This window comes from Stenella coeruleoalba (assembly GCF_951394435.1).
Source record: "Stenella coeruleoalba genome assembly, chromosome: 19".
In the NCBI taxonomy this organism is placed as follows: Eukaryota; Metazoa; Chordata; class Mammalia; order Artiodactyla; family Delphinidae; genus Stenella; species Stenella coeruleoalba.
Window position 1 is genome coordinate 47,473,625 of NC_137165.1, and position 18,254 is coordinate 47,491,878.

Genomic DNA, 18,254 nt, shown 5'->3' on the forward strand with positions numbered 1-18,254 from the left:
AAATATAGCCAATATTTTGTAGTAACTGTAAATGGAGTACAACCTTTAAAAATTGTATAAAAATTTTTTAAAAATTACAGGGGGAAAAAATCACAGGTTTGACATGTCCACAAAATCTGCTGGGTTTGTACACATGTTCAAAACAGCAAGTTTGTCATTAAACTCTAGCTGTCATTATTTCTCAATTTTTGCATGGAAAAAAAAGTTTCGATCATCTTCATTGCTAAATTTGGAAAACATTAAAATGAAGATTGACTTGTTTTGAGAAAGATATTTTAAATAAATTTTTTTGTTTGTTTGTTTTTTGTTTTTGTACGCGGGCCTCTCACTGTTGTGGCCTCTCCCATTGCGGAGCACAGGCTCCGGACGTGCAGGCTCAGCGGCCATGGCTCACGCGCCCAGCCACTCCGCGACATGCTGGATCTTCCCGGACCGGGGCACAAACCCATGTTGCCTGCATCGGCAGGCGGACTCTCAACCACTGCACCACCAGGGAAGCCCCTAAATAAAAATTCTGAAGTAATATATAGATTAAGTATATACTGCTCTGTTCAATTAAGCTATATACAGGTGCATGTCCATCACCTCAGAAACTGACACACATAGGAAAAGCAAAGAATACAATGTTCTTGGGGGACTCAGAGAGGTAATACATCACCAAGTTCAGGTTCTGACTTTCAAATGCCAGAGAAAAGCTCATTATCAAATTAAAGAAATTGACCCCCTGGCCCCCCCAAAAAGTAATACCTTGGATTACATTGTAGAGATGACAAAACACATCCATAAAATGAAAAACAAAACAACTAGACAGTCTTTCTATGAGTGGAGAGATAGACATGACAAAATCCAGAAGTGCTGTTATCTCAAACTTTGATCTAAGTGAAGATGACCTATAGTAAACCACTGTAAAATATACAAGAACTTGAAAAAATATTTTATAAAATATGAGGAAAAAGGTAAAACATGAGGAAATGAGTCTGATTTATTTATGTAATATGTAATTTTTAAGTAAGTTATGTGTAACTAAGTTAATGATACCTATTTTATCTATTTCTATTTTATCAATATCCTGAAAGTTTATATATTCAAGTTTGGCTAAAAACTTTCATAGTATCTTCTTATTAGAAGGAAGGGGTAATTATCTTTTATTTGGGTCCCTAAATAGTCAGGCACATATGATACATCACAGTATGGAAATACTAAAGAGACCACAGTAGCCTGATGACCACCAATTACAACAAACTTATACTTTTAGTAGAACTCACTTTTTCATAGACTACAGAGATTTTACGGATTGGAATTTTACAGGAAAAAATTATCTTTAGAAACTACCCTTTGAATTATAAATATAATAAATAAGAGAAATTATACTTCAAACATTGTTCTTGAAATGTGTACACTTTTTGCAAAACCAAAGCTTGGTATATCCACAGAGCTATTTTCAAGTACTGAAATTAAGATATATATGAGATACATGTAAAAATAAAACCACATGAATATAAAATTACTGTGCTTTTAGTGTGCACAAATTTGGCTAAAAATGTCAATTCGCTGCCAGGTGGGACTGGTACCAACTCCCCCACCTGCTGGGCAGCCAATCGCTGCTGTTTGAGATGAGCCTCCATTTGGGCCTTGAAGTCCTCTGCCTTCTTCTGTTCACTAACCTTAGCCTGTTGCTCAACTGCTTGTGCCTTTTCTTTCTCCACTCTGCAGGGAAAGAAAGGAGGAATTTATCAGAAACTACAGGCATACCTCATAGATATTGTGGGTTTGGTTCCAGATCACTGCAATAAAGCAAATGTCGCAATAAAGTGAGTCACATGATTTTTCTGGTTTCCCAGTGCATATAAAAGTGATGCTTACACTATACTGTAGTCTACTAAGTGTGCAATAACATCATGTCTAAAAAAAAAAGTACACACCTTAATTTAAAAAATACTTTATTGCTAAAAAATGCTAATAATCATCTGAGCTTTCAGTGAGTCGTAGTAGTAACATCAAAGATCACTGATCATAGATCATCATAACAAATATAATAATAATGAAAAGTTTTGAAATACTGTGAGAATTACCAAAACGTGACACACAGACACAAAGTAAGCAAATGCTGTTGGGGAAATGGTGCCTACAGACTTTCTCAATGCAGAGTTGCCACAAGTCTTCAGCTTGTAAAAACCGCAGTATTTGCGAAGCGCGATAAAATGAGTATGCCTGTATCCTACTAGGCATCTGGCATCTAATATTAAGTGAAATCTGGTTAAGTTCCACATCATACAAAAAGTATAAAATTATTTCAATTTAAAAATAAAATATTTAAATTAAGGTAATTCAAAATTGACAAGTAGATAACTCATAAAAATTAGAAAGAGGACGTTAATAAACGATACACAGGTAGAGAATCAAAAGGTGGAGCAAAATTAGGACATATCGAATAAACTATTAAAGGGGTAATTCTTTAATTCTGAAGTGATAAAAATCTTCAGCATCTGATCACATATAAACCATTTCCTTACCTCTCAGCAAACGCCCTGATCTCCCATAATTCCAACTCTTCCTCCGCTACCCAGGTTTCAATAATAACAGGGCCAGTTTGCTTGGGCGTTTCTGGTCTCTTTGGCCGCAATGCACTCGATCGAAGGCCTTTCCTCTGAGGCGTAGGTGTTTCTTTGGAAAAGAAATCGGAGTATTTTAAGCAATATAGCTTCTAAATTATAGTACTTCTGGCATCTTCTCTTATATCATGAAAAGCAGGGACTGGCAAACATTTTCTTAAAGGGCCAGATGGTAAATACTTTAGACTATGCAGGCCAGATGGTCTCTACTACAACTCCTCAACTCTGTATCATAAAAGGAGCCAAAGACAATACATAAGTCAGAAAGTGTGGCTGTGTTCCAATCAAACTTTATTAACAAAAGCAGATGGTGGGTCAAAGCTCATGGTTTGCTGGCCCCTGATATAAAAGCCCTATTAGCCTTTCCACAGCCTGTTCCCTCTGCCTGGAACACTACTCCTAGCCTCCTTCCCCCTCATTTGACTGGTGCCTAATTCATCCTTCAGACCGCAATGTGGATACAACCTCCTTCAAGAAGCGTAGCGTGTTCCTCCCAGCTGGGCTGGGTGTCCTTGAAATGTACAACTCTGGCGATCTGTATTTCCCTATCAGGGCACCGAGAAGAGGGACTGGAGACTTACTAATGTAAAGGAGGGATCGGAAACTATTAAGAATAGATATAATCTCCAGTGATAAGATTCTAAAAATAAAAAGTAGGGACAGACAAGCATTGAACCTTCCCGTATGTTCAGGGAAGAGGGAAGCAGTAGAATCACAGGCAAGCAACAGAAGGAAACTGAAACAGCAGCAGGACCTGGATTGTATGAAGTGATACAAGAAAAGAAAAGTGATTCAAGGAGACAGCAGTGGTTTGCATCAACGGCTGTGGAGTCAAGACTGACGACTGGTCAGGAACGCCTTCTTCCATCTGTGTGTCTTTGCCTATCAACTGAGCTGTCTATTCCTGTTCCAGGACATTGTTTTAGTTATACTAATATTTCATCATCTATTAGGGCAGCTACCCCCTTATTGTTACTCTTTTCAAAAAAGCCATTCTCATTTATTCTCCAAGATGAGCTTTTGAGTTGATTCAATCAAGATTCAAAAAATTAAATTTATCCATTTGGGGACAATTAACTTCTATAAAATAGTAAGCTTCTATTTATAGACAGCATCTTCTTTTTACACGTTTCTTCATAGTTGTTCCCCTAAGTATTTTTACTACACAGGTAAAATAAAATTATTTATTTTTGTCTCATTATACATCTTGAATCTGGACACCTTACTGGACTCTTCTTAGTGTTAATAATTTTGATTCTCAAGTATAGAATTATTATACCTTTTCTTTGCTTCCTTTAGAATAGGGTCTGGATTCCATTGTTCTATGTATTTGCCACCTAAGGCCTATCATGTAGGTGTCTATAAATGTTTCCTGAGTAACTCTTTATGCCTCTTAGGTTACTTCTACCCTGAGCACTGAAGTATTACACAATAGCTTGAACCCTTGAGTCAACAAATCTTCACTGACCACTTATGTGTCAGATTCTACAGCAGGTTCCAGGACTACAACCAGACAGACTCAAAGGCTTGAGTCTTGGAGCTGACGGTCTGGTGTCAACCACTGCTCCATATCTTTAATTACTGATAAAAGAGGTATTTGTACCCTTCCTCTGCCTGGTACCATGACTGTAGGCATCACTGTGTGTCTAGTGGAATTTTGCTATGTTTACTGATTAAATATCATTTTAAAAACAGAATAGTTTGTGATGAAAAAGTATTGTTTTCAAAAGTTGAATAAAGAGTTAAAGAAACAATTATAATCAAACTTCAATTCATAAAAGATATGGCTAACAGGTAAATAATAAAAGAAAAGAATTCTTTCTACTCCTTACCTTTTGGTGCTTCTGGAACTCCAATGGGGCAGATGATTTTCCTGATACAATATTCAGATCGAATGCCATAAGGACCAACATCTCGCCTCTTAATTATTTCTGTTGTTGTGATTTCAGTTTCAGATGTTTCTATGGTGATTTAATTCACATAGTATTAATAACCACCCCAAATATTCAGAGAATAAAAAGGTACAACATCTGGTACTTTAAAAAAGAGACTAGGGGCTTCCCTGGTGGTGCAGTGGTTGAGAGTCCGCCTGCCGATGCAGGGGATGCGGGTTCGTGCCCCGGTCCGGGAGGATCCCACATGCTGCAGAGCGGCTGGGCCCGTGAGCCATGGCCGCTGAGCCTGTGCGTCCGGAGCCTGTGCTCCGCAACAGGAGAGGCCCGCGTACCACAAAAAAAAAAAAAAAAAGACTAAACCTTTGGAAACATTTGCTTAATGAACAGTTGCAGGACCATCACTAGATTGCAACAATACTGAGTTTCTTCGTCACTGAAAATTTCTCAACTGAGCAAAATGCTGTTTGGGCACAGCTTAGTTCCTGGTGGCAAAATTCGGTCAAAATAATAAAAACCCTAGGAGAGCAGCAGCAAGCACAGGGTTCCAGATGTCCCAATTTAAATGATTTATACTGTGCGGTAAGAAATATCTTTTAAAAATTCACACTGGTTCACACATTAGTGACTACCCTTATAATGTGAAACGCCCCTGCCCGGCCCCCAGGATTTTATAGCATGTGTTGCTAAACTTGACCAAAGCCTTGTTTTTAAAATACTAGCACTATATTTTAATAAATAACAGACATGCTTAAAATGAAGTGAACTGTCAAGAGATTTTTCTCTTTTAAACTTAAATTCGAAAATAAAAAACCGCTACCTGTCCGTGTAGTCCCTCCTCCTGGAGGAGCCTTGGCTGCCATGTCATCCCATCTCAGACTTGCCCACAGTAACCTCAACATAAGACTCACTCCAGCTAAGGACTTCACAGTCTGAAGTCTATACCTGAAAGAAAAACCCAAGAAAAACGATGTATGTATACACACACACACACACACACACACACACACACACACACTCTCTCTCTCTCTCTCTCTCTCTCTCTCTCTCTCTCTCTCTCTCTACTAAACTGCAGGATTGTTTTTTGTCCTCATTGTGACTTCAATATTTATCATATGGCTTTATAAGCACTTTGGTTATTATATGTCCCTTAATAAAAGAACTTTTTTGTTCCCAGGCATGACATGCATCTAACAATTCACAAAGGGGCTGTAGTTACCTCAAATGCCATATAAGTATGTAAAACAAAGCATATTTCATTGTAAGACTGATATGGCAACAATTTACAAAGATTTTATAAATTTAGCCTAATTCTAAAATATGTGTTAGAAAAATTATGAATGAGAGCATATATGGAGAAATAAATAATTGTGTGACAATGTGATAAGTGATCTGAAGAAGAATAAAATCTTAACTGATTTTTGCTGAAACAAACTGAAAATGTTTCAATTTTCTCAAAAAGCAAAACAAAAAGACCTCACAAATCCAATAAGACCTTTCCAGATGGACAGAAATTTTGTACTGAAATGGTGGTTCTGCAAAACACAAAGTACTGGATGATGAATGCTGCTAATACTAACGTTACTTTAACAACATTGGTGTAGTTTTAGAATCCTATGATACAATGAATAATACTAGTCAGGAGACAAAGGAATCTCTGTGTTCAGGTTTTTTCTAAACACTGTATACAAAGTTATTGAACGTATTAGATATTCTTTTAAAAATAATATTAAAAACACATTTCAGAATGAATTTACAACTGCAATGAACATCATGTCTTAAAATGGAGTTAACCATAGAACATTTTAAAGCAGCCCTAGGCTGTCAATTCTCTATTAGTGGTTTTGTATAATTAAATATTTTATTGACGTTTCCACATACTTAAATGAATATACTGATTGATTGTACTATAGGGAAAGCCTATGAAACGAAATAATTTCCTCCTCTAATAGAGGTATACAAGGTAAGTCTTAGACAATTTATATTTGAAAAGCAATGCTTTCTATTCTTAACGTTAAGTTAGAAAAGCAAACAACGTGAGAAAGAGAAAGCTCTAGCCAAAAAGTTGCTGCAACTTCTTAATTTCCCCTCTCCAGCTGTGACACCATTATTTTCTTTGTTGTGCTATCACCCTGTGAATCCTCTGACCTGGACAAAGGGTTCTTAAATTAGAGGGCAAATGTTAATCAGTGCAAGGATGTCCTTAGAGGGGGAAAGTGTCTGTCACTTTCAGATCACACCCTAAAGAAATGCCTAGGGAACTTTGGACTCATGGGAGAAAACAAATGAATATTTATTTGGAAAGAGAGTTGTTTCTCATTTTCTCTCTTCTTCCTCCAATCACTCTCAACAAACAACAACTTGAAAGCTTCTCCATTTTACAATGGAAACACCACCAGGTGGGGAACACATCTCATGCATTAGAGCGTGTCCATTCATTTATTCATTCAAAAAATACTTGAGTTTCTTCTATGTGTTAAACTAAGTGAAAGGAGCTGGGGACACAGAAGTGAATTATAATGTCTTCCTGCATCCTCAGGAGCTGTAACAGAGGAAAGCACAAGGGAGTGGTACCTGATTGGGCCCAGGGATGGGGATGAGAGCTTTGCTGGAGCCTCAGAGGACAAGGGTGAGGGGGCGGCTGACCAAAGGCAAGGGGGCACACATGCGCTGAGGAGGAAGGTGTACAAAAGCACACACTTCTTCCTGAAAACCACATCCGGTGTACTCTGGCTGGAGGGAAGGGGTGTGAAGGTGCAGCGAGAGATGAAGCTGGCACGAGAGAAGAAGGCAGAAGCCAAAATGTGCTGCACCGAATGGAAGGATTAAAGAGTGTCAGCGGCCGTCTATACGGAGATCTCTGCAATGCAGCCAGTTCTGCATGGGTTATAAAGGGGAGTACTTCTCATAGACGTGGTGGACAGGTGACAAACGCTTTCCCCTTCCCAGCCCTGTGGTGGTTAACACATCCGCTTGAAATGCCTGCTCAGCTCAGTCAGAACATTCACAGGATAGATCTGCATTTTAGGAGGATCCTTCTGACAGCACCATGGAGAAAACTACTGGTTCAAAGTGATCATGAAACACAGAATCAGGGCCTGGGGAAAAGGGAGTAAGGGAATGGACAGTGTGGAGGGAAAAAGAGGCCCTAATGAGTCAATGAGACAAGTTTCACTTTTTCAGTACTGCTCAGCCTTAATGTTAAATTTAATAAAGACCAAACATGCGCCTTTGGCATTCTTAGCACCTACTCTAAGCATCAGACATATTTTATTCAAGTGTGAGTAGAAAAATGCATTTCACATGCATGGTTTTTATAGCGATACCTTTTTTAAAAATGCATTCTAAAGTCAAGAATAATTTACATTTTTACCCATGCCTCCGTTAGATAGAAGGGATTATGTTTCTCTCAACCTCAGCAAATTAAGACGTTAGCATATATCTGAAGGCAGTATCTGTTTAAAACATACAGGAAGGTACTTCCTTCCATTAAAAAATGAGAAATTAACTAAACAGATAAAAACTGTGCCCCCAGTGCATATTAAAACATAACAATACAAGGTTTCTGAAACCCAGCCGTGCAGAAAAGGGCCCTGGGCAACACGTGAACAGAACTGGTTCAGAGAAAAGTGCTTCGCAGTCAAGCCTACCTTCCATTTACAGAATAGAAAAGAGCAGAAAGGTCGGCCTCCACAACTGCCAGGTCACTTTAATTAAAGTATTTGTACATAGTAACTTTTCCAGTGGGAAAGAAGTTACCTGCAGGACAGTCAAGGATACATTTTGGGACCGCTCTCAATGAAGAAAGCAGAAAAGTGCAGAGTAATCCTACAAATCCATGAACTGTAATGAAGAGTTCCTTGATTCCCTGCAGGATTCTGCAAATCCTTCATTGCAGGCCCTGCAGAGAAATTGTACTTTTCAGCTGTCTCTATTGAATGTGTCATGGAGTGATGATATTTTAATTCAAATCAAAAGATGAGTTATTAAAAACTTGGTCAAACCAACTATGACTGGTCATATTAATTAATTCCTTTATAGAGAGTACTCATTTACAGTCTTTTTTTTTTTAATACTAGCTAATTGTAATATAAAGAAAACAAGAAAAGTATGATTTCAACTTAAAGGAACCATACTAAAGACACACAGAAATGAAGCCTGAAGTGAAATGGAGTCTGCTCAGGAACCTGCTGACATCATGAACTTGAGGATCCTAGTGAAATCTCACTGCAAACAAGACCGTTCCTAGTTTCTGAGCATGTCCCACAGAACTCTTATGTTTTCAATGTTCATGTTCCATCCTTTTCAATTTTAAGGGTGAAAAGATAAAAAGACAAGGACATGGAAAAGCACAAAGCAAGGACAAATACGTGAAATGTGATATAGAAGATAAAGTACTGGACTGGGATTTAGGAAAACCAGGCACTATTCCTAACTCAGTCCCTCTGGGACCAGAGGCAAATTATTATGCATCTAAAAAAGATACGAATTTCTAAGATCCTTTCCCAATTTAAAACTACATGATCTTACAACTGCCAACTCTACGTACTTATAATTTATCCCCAAAGCTTAATGCCCAGAAACTTTTAAATTAAGACTATTTCTGGGTTTAAAGAAACTCCCTAAGACATCTCAGACTACCTTTTCTCACATAAATAACAGAGAACTCCAAAACAAATGCCTATCATGCAAACAAATTACATCAAGAAGATTTCCTACATTATGATGAACCTTGTGTGATTTACAGGCATGTTTCCTATGTCTTATGTTTTTATGAATTACCTAATAGAAATAAAATACAAACATTCCAGAAAGTTGGTGATTATCCAATTCTGTGATTATCTCACTCCCAAAGCAAACACATGGCAATAACTTGGGAGGTTAGACCAACAACTATGTTTGACACATTTCTTTTGTCTTGTGAAAAGTGAAGCTGAATTTCATTTTAAAGGATTCCCTTACATTTTCAGTCTTTAAACATTTTTCCCTAAGTAAACTTTAGTACCCACCAGCTGGCCGAGTTAAAACCTCTCTGTATCTTATTTCTGTTACTAACTTTGCCCATTAAATATATATTTCCCTGTCTTATTTCTGTTATCTCATAAATGAGATATTTTTATTAGATAATTCTTTAAAAACTTTCTCCCTCCCCCAAATGCATTTTAAAGTACATACCTCCAAGTGATACCAAAGGTTGGTCTAGGAGAAGGATATGGCCATATATCCAAGGCAGGTTTTGCATTATAATTAAAATAAGGGACTTCTCGGATTCCTCCTTTTCTGGCCAATTTTTTTAGGTCATCATTGGGCAAAACAAATATGCTCTTCTTGCTGCTCTTGGTGATGAACTTTCTGTACGATGGCAGAGCTGTACCTGAACGAGTCTTCTTGGGTCTTGAAAACTTCATGAGTTTCACTTTGTCTCTTGTGGAATATTCTTTGCTCACGGTCATAGATGTTACCAGAGTGCCTCCTGCGGTGGTCAGTGAGTCTGTCACTGTCGTGGTGACCACAGTTTTGCTCTGCTCCTTCACAGAGATTATGTCCACACTGCTGCCTGTGGAGGGCGTGGAAAGCTTTGTTACCGTTGTAGTGGTGGTTGTGACAGTGGACTTGGCACAATTTTCTGTGGAAGAGACCACAGTCTGCTTATCAACTTTTGCTACCTTAATTACGGTTTTTGATTCTGTGGCTACTGTGGACGTCATGGTGGTGACTTCTGTGATGACTGTTTTTCTTTTAGATTCTCCATTGACATTTTCATCTTTGTTGGTGGGCGGGCCATTTTCATCAATAAAATCATTACTGAAGTTAGAGTCCTCTCCAGAAGTAACAGGAGACGAAGTAACTTTCTTAACTTCGCAGGTTTCAATTTCCATGTCTTCTTCCTGATTGGCTGAACTGCTGCTTTCTGGACAAGGTGGTAGAGGCGTGGTAGCTTGGGTACCCTCAGACTGTTTGGTTGATGGCAGGGTCTCTAGGCGATCTTGGTCGTCGCCTTCAGTATCCGAAGACCTCAGTAAACATGATTTTGTTTCCAAGTTGTTTTTTTCATTAAAATCTTCCATGATGACATCACCATTCATGAATGGCTTTACAGCAGATTCTTTAACAGTCAAAGACTTAATATCATTTTCAGGAATTATTTTATTTATATTATTAACCTTTGGTTCAATGTCACAACTTCCTACTTTACTCTCAGAAATGTCTTTCAAGCATTCACCTTTCAAATATACTTTAGGTTTATTATCTTTTCCATTTATTTGAAAGGTACTTGCTTTCTGTCCTTTCTTTTCAGACTCTCGGTTTTCATTATTCTTTTTGTCAGTGACACTTTTCAGATTGATTTGATCGATACATTTATTAAGTGGTCTCTCCTCTAATTTCTGATCTTGACTTGTTTTTTTACCATTTGCTTCATTTACCTTAGCCTGCAGCCTGTCGCCACAGTTTCCAGTGGTCTTATCTGAAACAAACTCATGTTTCAATGGTTCTAAGCCTTCACTACCTTGTTCTTGAGTTATTAACTGTTCAGAAATACTTTCATTGCTATTCTGAACAATCATATCTTCTTCACTGCTGTCTTGAATAGACATAGTATCAGAACTATTTTCCAAAGTGCTATTATATTCAGAATCACATCCCAATTTTCCTTCAAAGTCTATTGCTTTTGACAGAGATGGGATATCTCTATCATCAGTACTTTTAGGTACTGATGGAAGTAAAGGGCTCTGGGAAGGAGACACAATGGTGTCATTATCTTCCTGTATGAGTGGTTTTTTGTTCTTATAGATCAAAGTACCAATTTCACCTGCACTGGCTAGTTTAGCGTCATCAATGAGAAAATCACTTCCTTTTGTTTTAATCTTACTGGGCTCCTGGCCTTTACTGGCAGGGTCAGAGAGACTCTCATTTACGTCATTTCGAACAGAATTTTGTTTCTGACAGTTTGTCTCTGCGCTCTGAATGGAGGCATCATCTAGCATTTGATCTTTTGAATAAAGTTTGTTTGTTGTATGATCAGGATCACTGATTCCAAGAATTGAGGAATCATTTTGTGAACATCCCCGAATCAAGTCTTCAGATTTATCGTTACTTGCATTAGAGCTCTGTTCTTGTGTAAGCAAGTCACTTTGACACCCTTCTTTTACTTTTGTTATTACTGGTGATTCAGACAGACTTTTCGAAGAACTTGTGCAGGTCTTTCCTATACCCTTAATTCCACCCTCCAACTTCATTTTCTCGTGGCGTTGTTTTTCTTCCAGTGTAAACTGTTTAATTCTCCTTTCAAGAAGTCCATCTAGTTTGGATGATTTGATTTTCTTTTTATAACTAGTCCTTAGATGAAAACCCTCACTGACATTGACCACATCTACTTGAGAACTTTCCTGACAATTTATATGTGACTCTGTTTTCACATCATCATCTATTTCCATTGGTTCTTCCTTAAAGGATTTATCATTGTCAGAGTCTAAAACTTCTTTTACATCTGTGAAACAAAGACATTTATATAAATGTAATTTTTAGTCTGAAATGTGGAATTCATGATAATATTTTCACTTTAAAAAATACCAGTTTTTATGATTTTTACTCAAAACCTTAACTATAAATAGCTATATATTTAAAAGTTCCTGATATGATTAAAATAGGTCAATGGACAGGGCTAAACTTTATAAAAGGTTAAAAAACACATACATTCCAAATATTTAAATATTCTGATTCCTAGTATCTAAAAATGATGGAATGCCACAAGGAAAAATAACTTAGTATGTGATAGCTATTGCATATACCAGTACCTTCACATGAGATTTTGTACAGAGTATTTTATGGTTACAATACAATACAATAGAATATCATTTGTAAATAAAAGGGAATGAAGTATTGATACATGCTACAACATGGATGAAATCTGAAAACATGCTAAGTGAAAGAAGCCAGACACAAAGGACCACATACTACCTGATTCCATTTACATGGAATGTCCAAAACAGGCAAATCCATAGAGACAGAAAGTAGATTGGGATTTAGGGAGGACTGACTGCTAGTGGGTATGAGGTTTCTTTTCGGGTGATGAAAAATGTTCTAAAATTGAGTATGGTGATAGATGAACAACTCTGTGAATATAGTAAAAACTACTGAATTGTACACTATAAGTGGGTGAGTTATATGGCATATGAATCATGTTTCAATAATGCTATTATCAAAGAGACATTGCAGTACCTTTCCTGCTGTGCGAACTAGATCCAGTGCTTTCTTATCACCCCCAGGCTGCCCTCCACACTTTTCTCTCCTTACCTTGGTCCTTCTTCTCAGTAACCTTTGAAATGTCCATTTCACTTTGGTCTGCTCCTTTTGTAGCATCTGAATCTTTTACCTCGCCTTTCTCAGAATCAGACTCTGTTTTTATTTTTTTTGGACTTCGTGGACTTTTTCTTCTATCTGATTCATCCATATTTTCATCCATATTATTTTTAGCTAAAAAAACCCCCAAGTATATAGTAATTACAAGTATGTCAAATATTAGCAATTTACTTTAATACACCTAGTTTAGTGGAAATTATCAAGTATATTCCAGCAATTTATACTTTTTTTAATTCAAAAAACCCAAAATACAAAAGTTGAAGCTATTACATTCTTTCTTATATGCTCAGCTGACCTAAAGCATAGAAGTAATGACTACAGTTTAGATGTACTTCAGAAGCCTTCACATATGAGACTATTTCAACCTGTTCACTGACTTCAGAAAGTCTGCATCAGTGGTTTCTAACATACTTTGTATTACAGAACCATATTAGAATTGGATAAATGCTATGATCCCCTACCCAGAAAAAAAGTACATACACAAACTTTTGTAATAAATTTCAATGGCATTTGAAATTTGAATACAGTTGAAGTTTATCTATAGATTCCAAGTTAAGAATACTTAAGTCTGTATCACAGAAAAGAGAAATAACCAAATGCAATGTGTAGCCTTGTTTGGGCCTGATTTACTACTGGTTTCTTCCCTGCTGCCAACTGGGAGGAAAAGACTCAAAAGATGCTCCAAGACCAACTTGGTACCTGCTAGATAAAGGCCCAGCATTTGGACAATAGAAAACCCCATGCTAAGGAAAGTGGACACAAAATAAATTTGCAAAAGCCTAAATATTTTGCATATTGATAATCTGGATTTTATTACATAGGTCAAACACAATTAAAGAAAAGCTCTCTATAATTCTTTCTAAGTGCTACACAGGTAACTGGAACAATGAAATAGTAATAAAAATTATAACAATCTTTTAGAATTTATTATAATGGACATTTAGCTTGAATATAATCAGATAATGTAAATGAATACTGAATATTTCTATTTAGCAAATAGAAAGTTATTGAACATCTGCTATATGCAAGACACTCCTAGTCCCTAAAATATAAATTCCAGTGAGCTCTATAAAATACATGTTTTTTTTCTGTTAAAAGGTAATTCAGTGACAACTTTCCCACATTAACAGTTTCAAAAATCTACTGGTTCAGGTTTCATGAGAACCATTCACAAGGAAGCCAAATCAGTTAGCTAGGTGTGTACATAGCACTTATTTGGCACTACAGCATGGGCTTCACAGGAAAGACCATATCACACCATAAATTAGCAAATATGCTGCAAAGTGAACAGAACTGCTTTTGAAAATTGCTTAGATAACAAAGGAGAGACAATGTGGTAGAGTGCAAAAAGGGCAACGGAAGCGCCATCTGTGTGACCTTCAGTATGGCACTTAACACCTTCATGAAATAATTTGTTTATTTAACATGAGTTTCAAAATATTTACCTCCTAAAAGGGCAGTTCACCTCTAGAGTTCTGTGATTCTAAACACTAAAGTTGGGACTTCCCAGGTGGCGCAGTGGTTAAGAATCCGCCCGCCAATGCAGGGGACACAGGTTCGAGCCCTGGTCCGGGAAGATCCCACATGCCACGGAGCAACTACGCCCATGCACCACAACTACTGAGGTTGTCCTCTAGAGCCCACAAGCCACAACTACTGAGCCTGCGAGCTGCAACTACTGAAGCCTGCGCACCTAGAGCCCGTGCTCCACAACAAGAGAAGCCACCACAATGAGAAGCCCACGCACCGCAACAAAGAGTAGCCCCCACTCGCCACAACTAGAGAAAGCTCACGCGCAGCAACGAAGACCAAACGCAGCCAAAAAATAAATAAATAAAGTCATTAGCCAGTAGCATAAACTGAGTTACTATCTCCTTTATGTGATAGTGTTATGGAAGCCTCTATCGCTTTCTTTCTGGTTTTGTTAAACGTTACAATGCTGAGGTCACCAGACTGTGTTTCCTCAAGAAGTCAGGCAGTACTGAATTTAAGATTTTAGAAAAACAGTTAGGTAGCTGAGGCCTTCTTTCTTTTAACAAGTTTTATTCTATCATCTTTTTAAGCTAAAATCCTAGATACCAAGATCCCATGAATAAAGGTAATTTTAAAAACTTTAGAGTTTATAATTATTAAACTACATTAGTAATTTTTCACATTCTAGTAAGAATTGCAGAAAAACACTTTCATCCAAAATATAGTCAATATACTACAAATTTTTAAGACTACAAATCAGAAACAATTATGCAGGAAAAACAGCTTAAGTTACTTACTTTCTTCTAATGACTTTCTGTAATTCACATTAGTATTGCCTGGCAATTTAGGAACAAACCTATAAACATGAGTTTTACTAATCCAGCTCCAACCACCATATCCTGTTACTCTGTATTCCTCTCCTTTTTGTTTCCAAACCTGGTGTAAGTGAAAACATGCTGATTAAACAAGGATGAGAATGTTTTATAAAGCACATGTGGTTTTACACATTTTTACTAAATAAAATCAATGGTCAGGCAAATTAATCTACCAGTCCATTTTATTTTCACTGAGAATCAAAGATTTATGAAGAAACTTAATATTCCTTTCTAATATGAAAAATATAGAACAATTTTACATTTATAACAATTTCTACAAATTGGTCTAATGACTCACCTATAGTCTACTAACACAAACCTATGCTTATAAAATTGCCAGAAAGAATTACTTCATTCCAACTACGTTAATTAAAAGTGTGTCAAAAGTAAAAATAAATTACTAAGTATGCAAAACTGCAGAATCAAAGTCTCAGAAATGGCTAACACAATTTAAAAGATCATACCAAAATTACCTGATGTTTAACTGGAAACGTATATTTTACCCATGTAGCTTGTTGCATTGTTTCTTCCTCTTCTTGTTTTTTCTCTTTTTTTTTGACTTTCTCCTTTTCTTCTCTTTCAATTGATGTCATTCTATGTAACCTAAGAATATATGGATAGAAAGACAGAATTACACTCAACTATAAAATATAAACAAAAAAGATAAAAATATAGTACTGAAAATTAGGAAGACAAAAACAAAGAATGGTTAGCTATAATCCCACAGCCCAGAAAACCCAGACTCATAAAAATAAGTAGATGTACAATTCTCTAATAGGAAAAAAATCAAATAGTACAAAAAGGAAAAAAACAGAACATGCTATCCTTCTCATATGCCTCTCCATAAGAAATATACTCACTTATGACTTATTTATGCATAAATCAACACTGTAATATAATATCCTTTTTGTGTAATTATAAATACAATTACACAGTCTTTAATCAATGAAAAACTACACTAGATCTTTCCATACCAGAAGATACATATCTTCTTTCCTTCCCCCCAAAAGACCAACAAATCCCAAAACTCTTATTTTATCAACCAATATTCCTATTTCTACTAGTACTTGGGATTTTTAAATCTTCAGAGGGTCCACTAACATAGAACTCAGGTTTCCTACAACCACAGAGAAAGGGACCCACAGGGCTCCTGCTTCTGGATGACAGGAAGGGTTGGGCAGGAAGGACCACATGGACTGGGCATTAATCATTAGGCCTAGGGCACAGCCCACACTCTTTTTCCAGGTAAGAAAATAGATATCACTGCACCTACCAGTAAGGAGATGGGCAGGTCTGTGGTGAGGTTCTACTTTAAGGTGATCAGATTTTCATGAATGGGAATATTTCCCATAATGAAGAACATTAACCAAAATCTACAAAGAAAGGAGCTCCGGTCTCTAAGAGCCCTAGTGGTAGAAGAATTGCTTTTATCATACCCTACCCAGATGTAGCCAATTTCAAATGCACAGCTATGTGAAAAGAATAAAGAGATCTTTTGTTAACCTGGGGGAGCAGAAGAAAGATGTGAGAGGGGATTTAATTCTTTTCACCTCTGTCCCTTCACCAAAAACTTCCTATTTATCTATCTCCACTTTGAATAAAGTTTTGTGTCCTTGTGATTACAGCACCCTAGAATCTAGTGTCCCCCAGGCCAAGAGCTCATGCCTGTTAACTGCACACAACTAGTATAGCAGAGATTCATCTCTCACTACTGATGGGAGAGGAAAGGGAGTGGATTCTCACTGGGGACTAATTTAGTCTCAGATACCATAGTTTGCAACCAGGGAGTGGGCAAAACTCTGGAGGCACAACATAGTGGATAACCTGCCAGCCTCAGCTCTCCAGAGTGAAGAAGTAGTGACTGAGCTACGACCAAGTAGTATTTCTCAACAGGGTTTTTGTGGGTTCAGCTTTAAACACCTATAAAAGGCCAGGTCTGGCACAGCAACTGAGCCATCTTCGCAGATGGTGGCCAGGAATGGAGCACTGTCTGGGGAGAACACCAGTACAGTGACACTCTGGGAACGCACGGTTAAGCTGGGCACTCAGCTTGTGCTCTTGGTGTTCACATGGGGAACAGGTCCATCTTCATCATCAAAGACAGGCTTCATCTTGCTGACGCCAGGCCAGTGAGGTAGTATTGTAGCTAAACTGTGATGTCCGCTCCCCCAGAATAGATTCTACAGTTCTCACTATCTCCAACACAATCCTTATGGGAAAAGGCAGCAGGAAAGGTGAGCTCTGCAGGGGTTCAATTCCATTTAGTTGGGCAGAAATCTTGGCTACTGCTGGCAGCCTGACGCTGGTACTACGAGCCTCCAGACACCACTCTTTACTGGTGGGTGCACTGGGGGCAGGGGCTCCCTCCACACATCCTCGGTTCAGAGAGCCGGGCCAGGAGTGTGGACTGAGCCTCAACTCCGTTCCCCACCTCCACAGGGTTTTGTTGTGTTTCTCTTCCTATTACAAACAAAGCTACAGGAAACCATGTTTTACGTGTTTCTTAGCAAACTTGAGGAATATCCCTTTATGTTTCCCACTGGTAGAATGGCTGAGTCCAAAGAGTATTATATTTAAAGTGCTGACAGATGGTGCCCAATTGCTCTTCAGATTTGTACGCTCCACACTGCCATCAATTATAAAGCAACCCTGCTTTCCCGCACCTTCACTCAAGTTGGTACCAAACTTCTCAATTACTAGCCCAATTGAGAGAGAAGAAATACTATCCCACTGTTTTTATTTACATTTCTTTAATTATGAGAGAAGTAACCACTTTTTTATGAGAGAAGTAACCACTTTTTTATGTCTACTGGCCTTTTATATTTATTTTTCTGCCAAATGCCTGTTCAAATCCTGTGTCTTATCTGTAATGGGCTTTTCATTTATAAAAGGTCTTTTTCATTTATAAAAGGAAAGTTTCCATTTGTGGTGCACATATTTTTCCTCAGTGTGTCATCTGTCTTTTGGATTTGATTATAATATTTTTCCACTCAGAACTTTAAATACATATATCCACTTTTTCATCTATGGCATCTGGGTTT

General features: G+C 37.5%; 1 protein-coding gene across 16 annotated transcripts in view; it reads right to left on the reverse strand.

The window, feature by feature from the left end:
* Window positions 1–18,254, reverse strand: part of BPTF (bromodomain PHD finger transcription factor) — a 141,644-nt gene that overhangs the window by 44,863 nt on the left and 78,527 nt on the right. For 10 of the 16 annotated variants that reach the window (XM_079904277.1, XM_079904288.1, XM_079904289.1 and 7 more), the window contains 8 exons: window positions 15,687–15,816; window positions 15,136–15,274; window positions 12,800–12,979; window positions 9,680–11,993; window positions 5,325–5,449; window positions 4,445–4,573; window positions 2,514–2,664; window positions 1,584–1,707 (listed from right to left, as the gene is read on the reverse strand). In XM_079904277.1, coding sequence (XP_079760403.1) covers window positions 1,584–1,707; window positions 2,514–2,664; window positions 4,445–4,573; window positions 5,325–5,449; window positions 9,680–11,993; window positions 12,800–12,979; window positions 15,136–15,274; window positions 15,687–15,816 — 3,292 coding nt within the window. The remainder of the gene's footprint in view (window positions 1–1,583; window positions 1,708–2,513; window positions 2,665–4,444; window positions 4,574–5,324; window positions 5,450–9,679; window positions 11,994–12,799; window positions 12,980–15,135; window positions 15,275–15,686; window positions 15,817–18,254) is intronic. The other 6 variants (XM_079904280.1, XM_079904290.1, XM_079904291.1 and 3 more) reach the window with 1 other exon arrangement.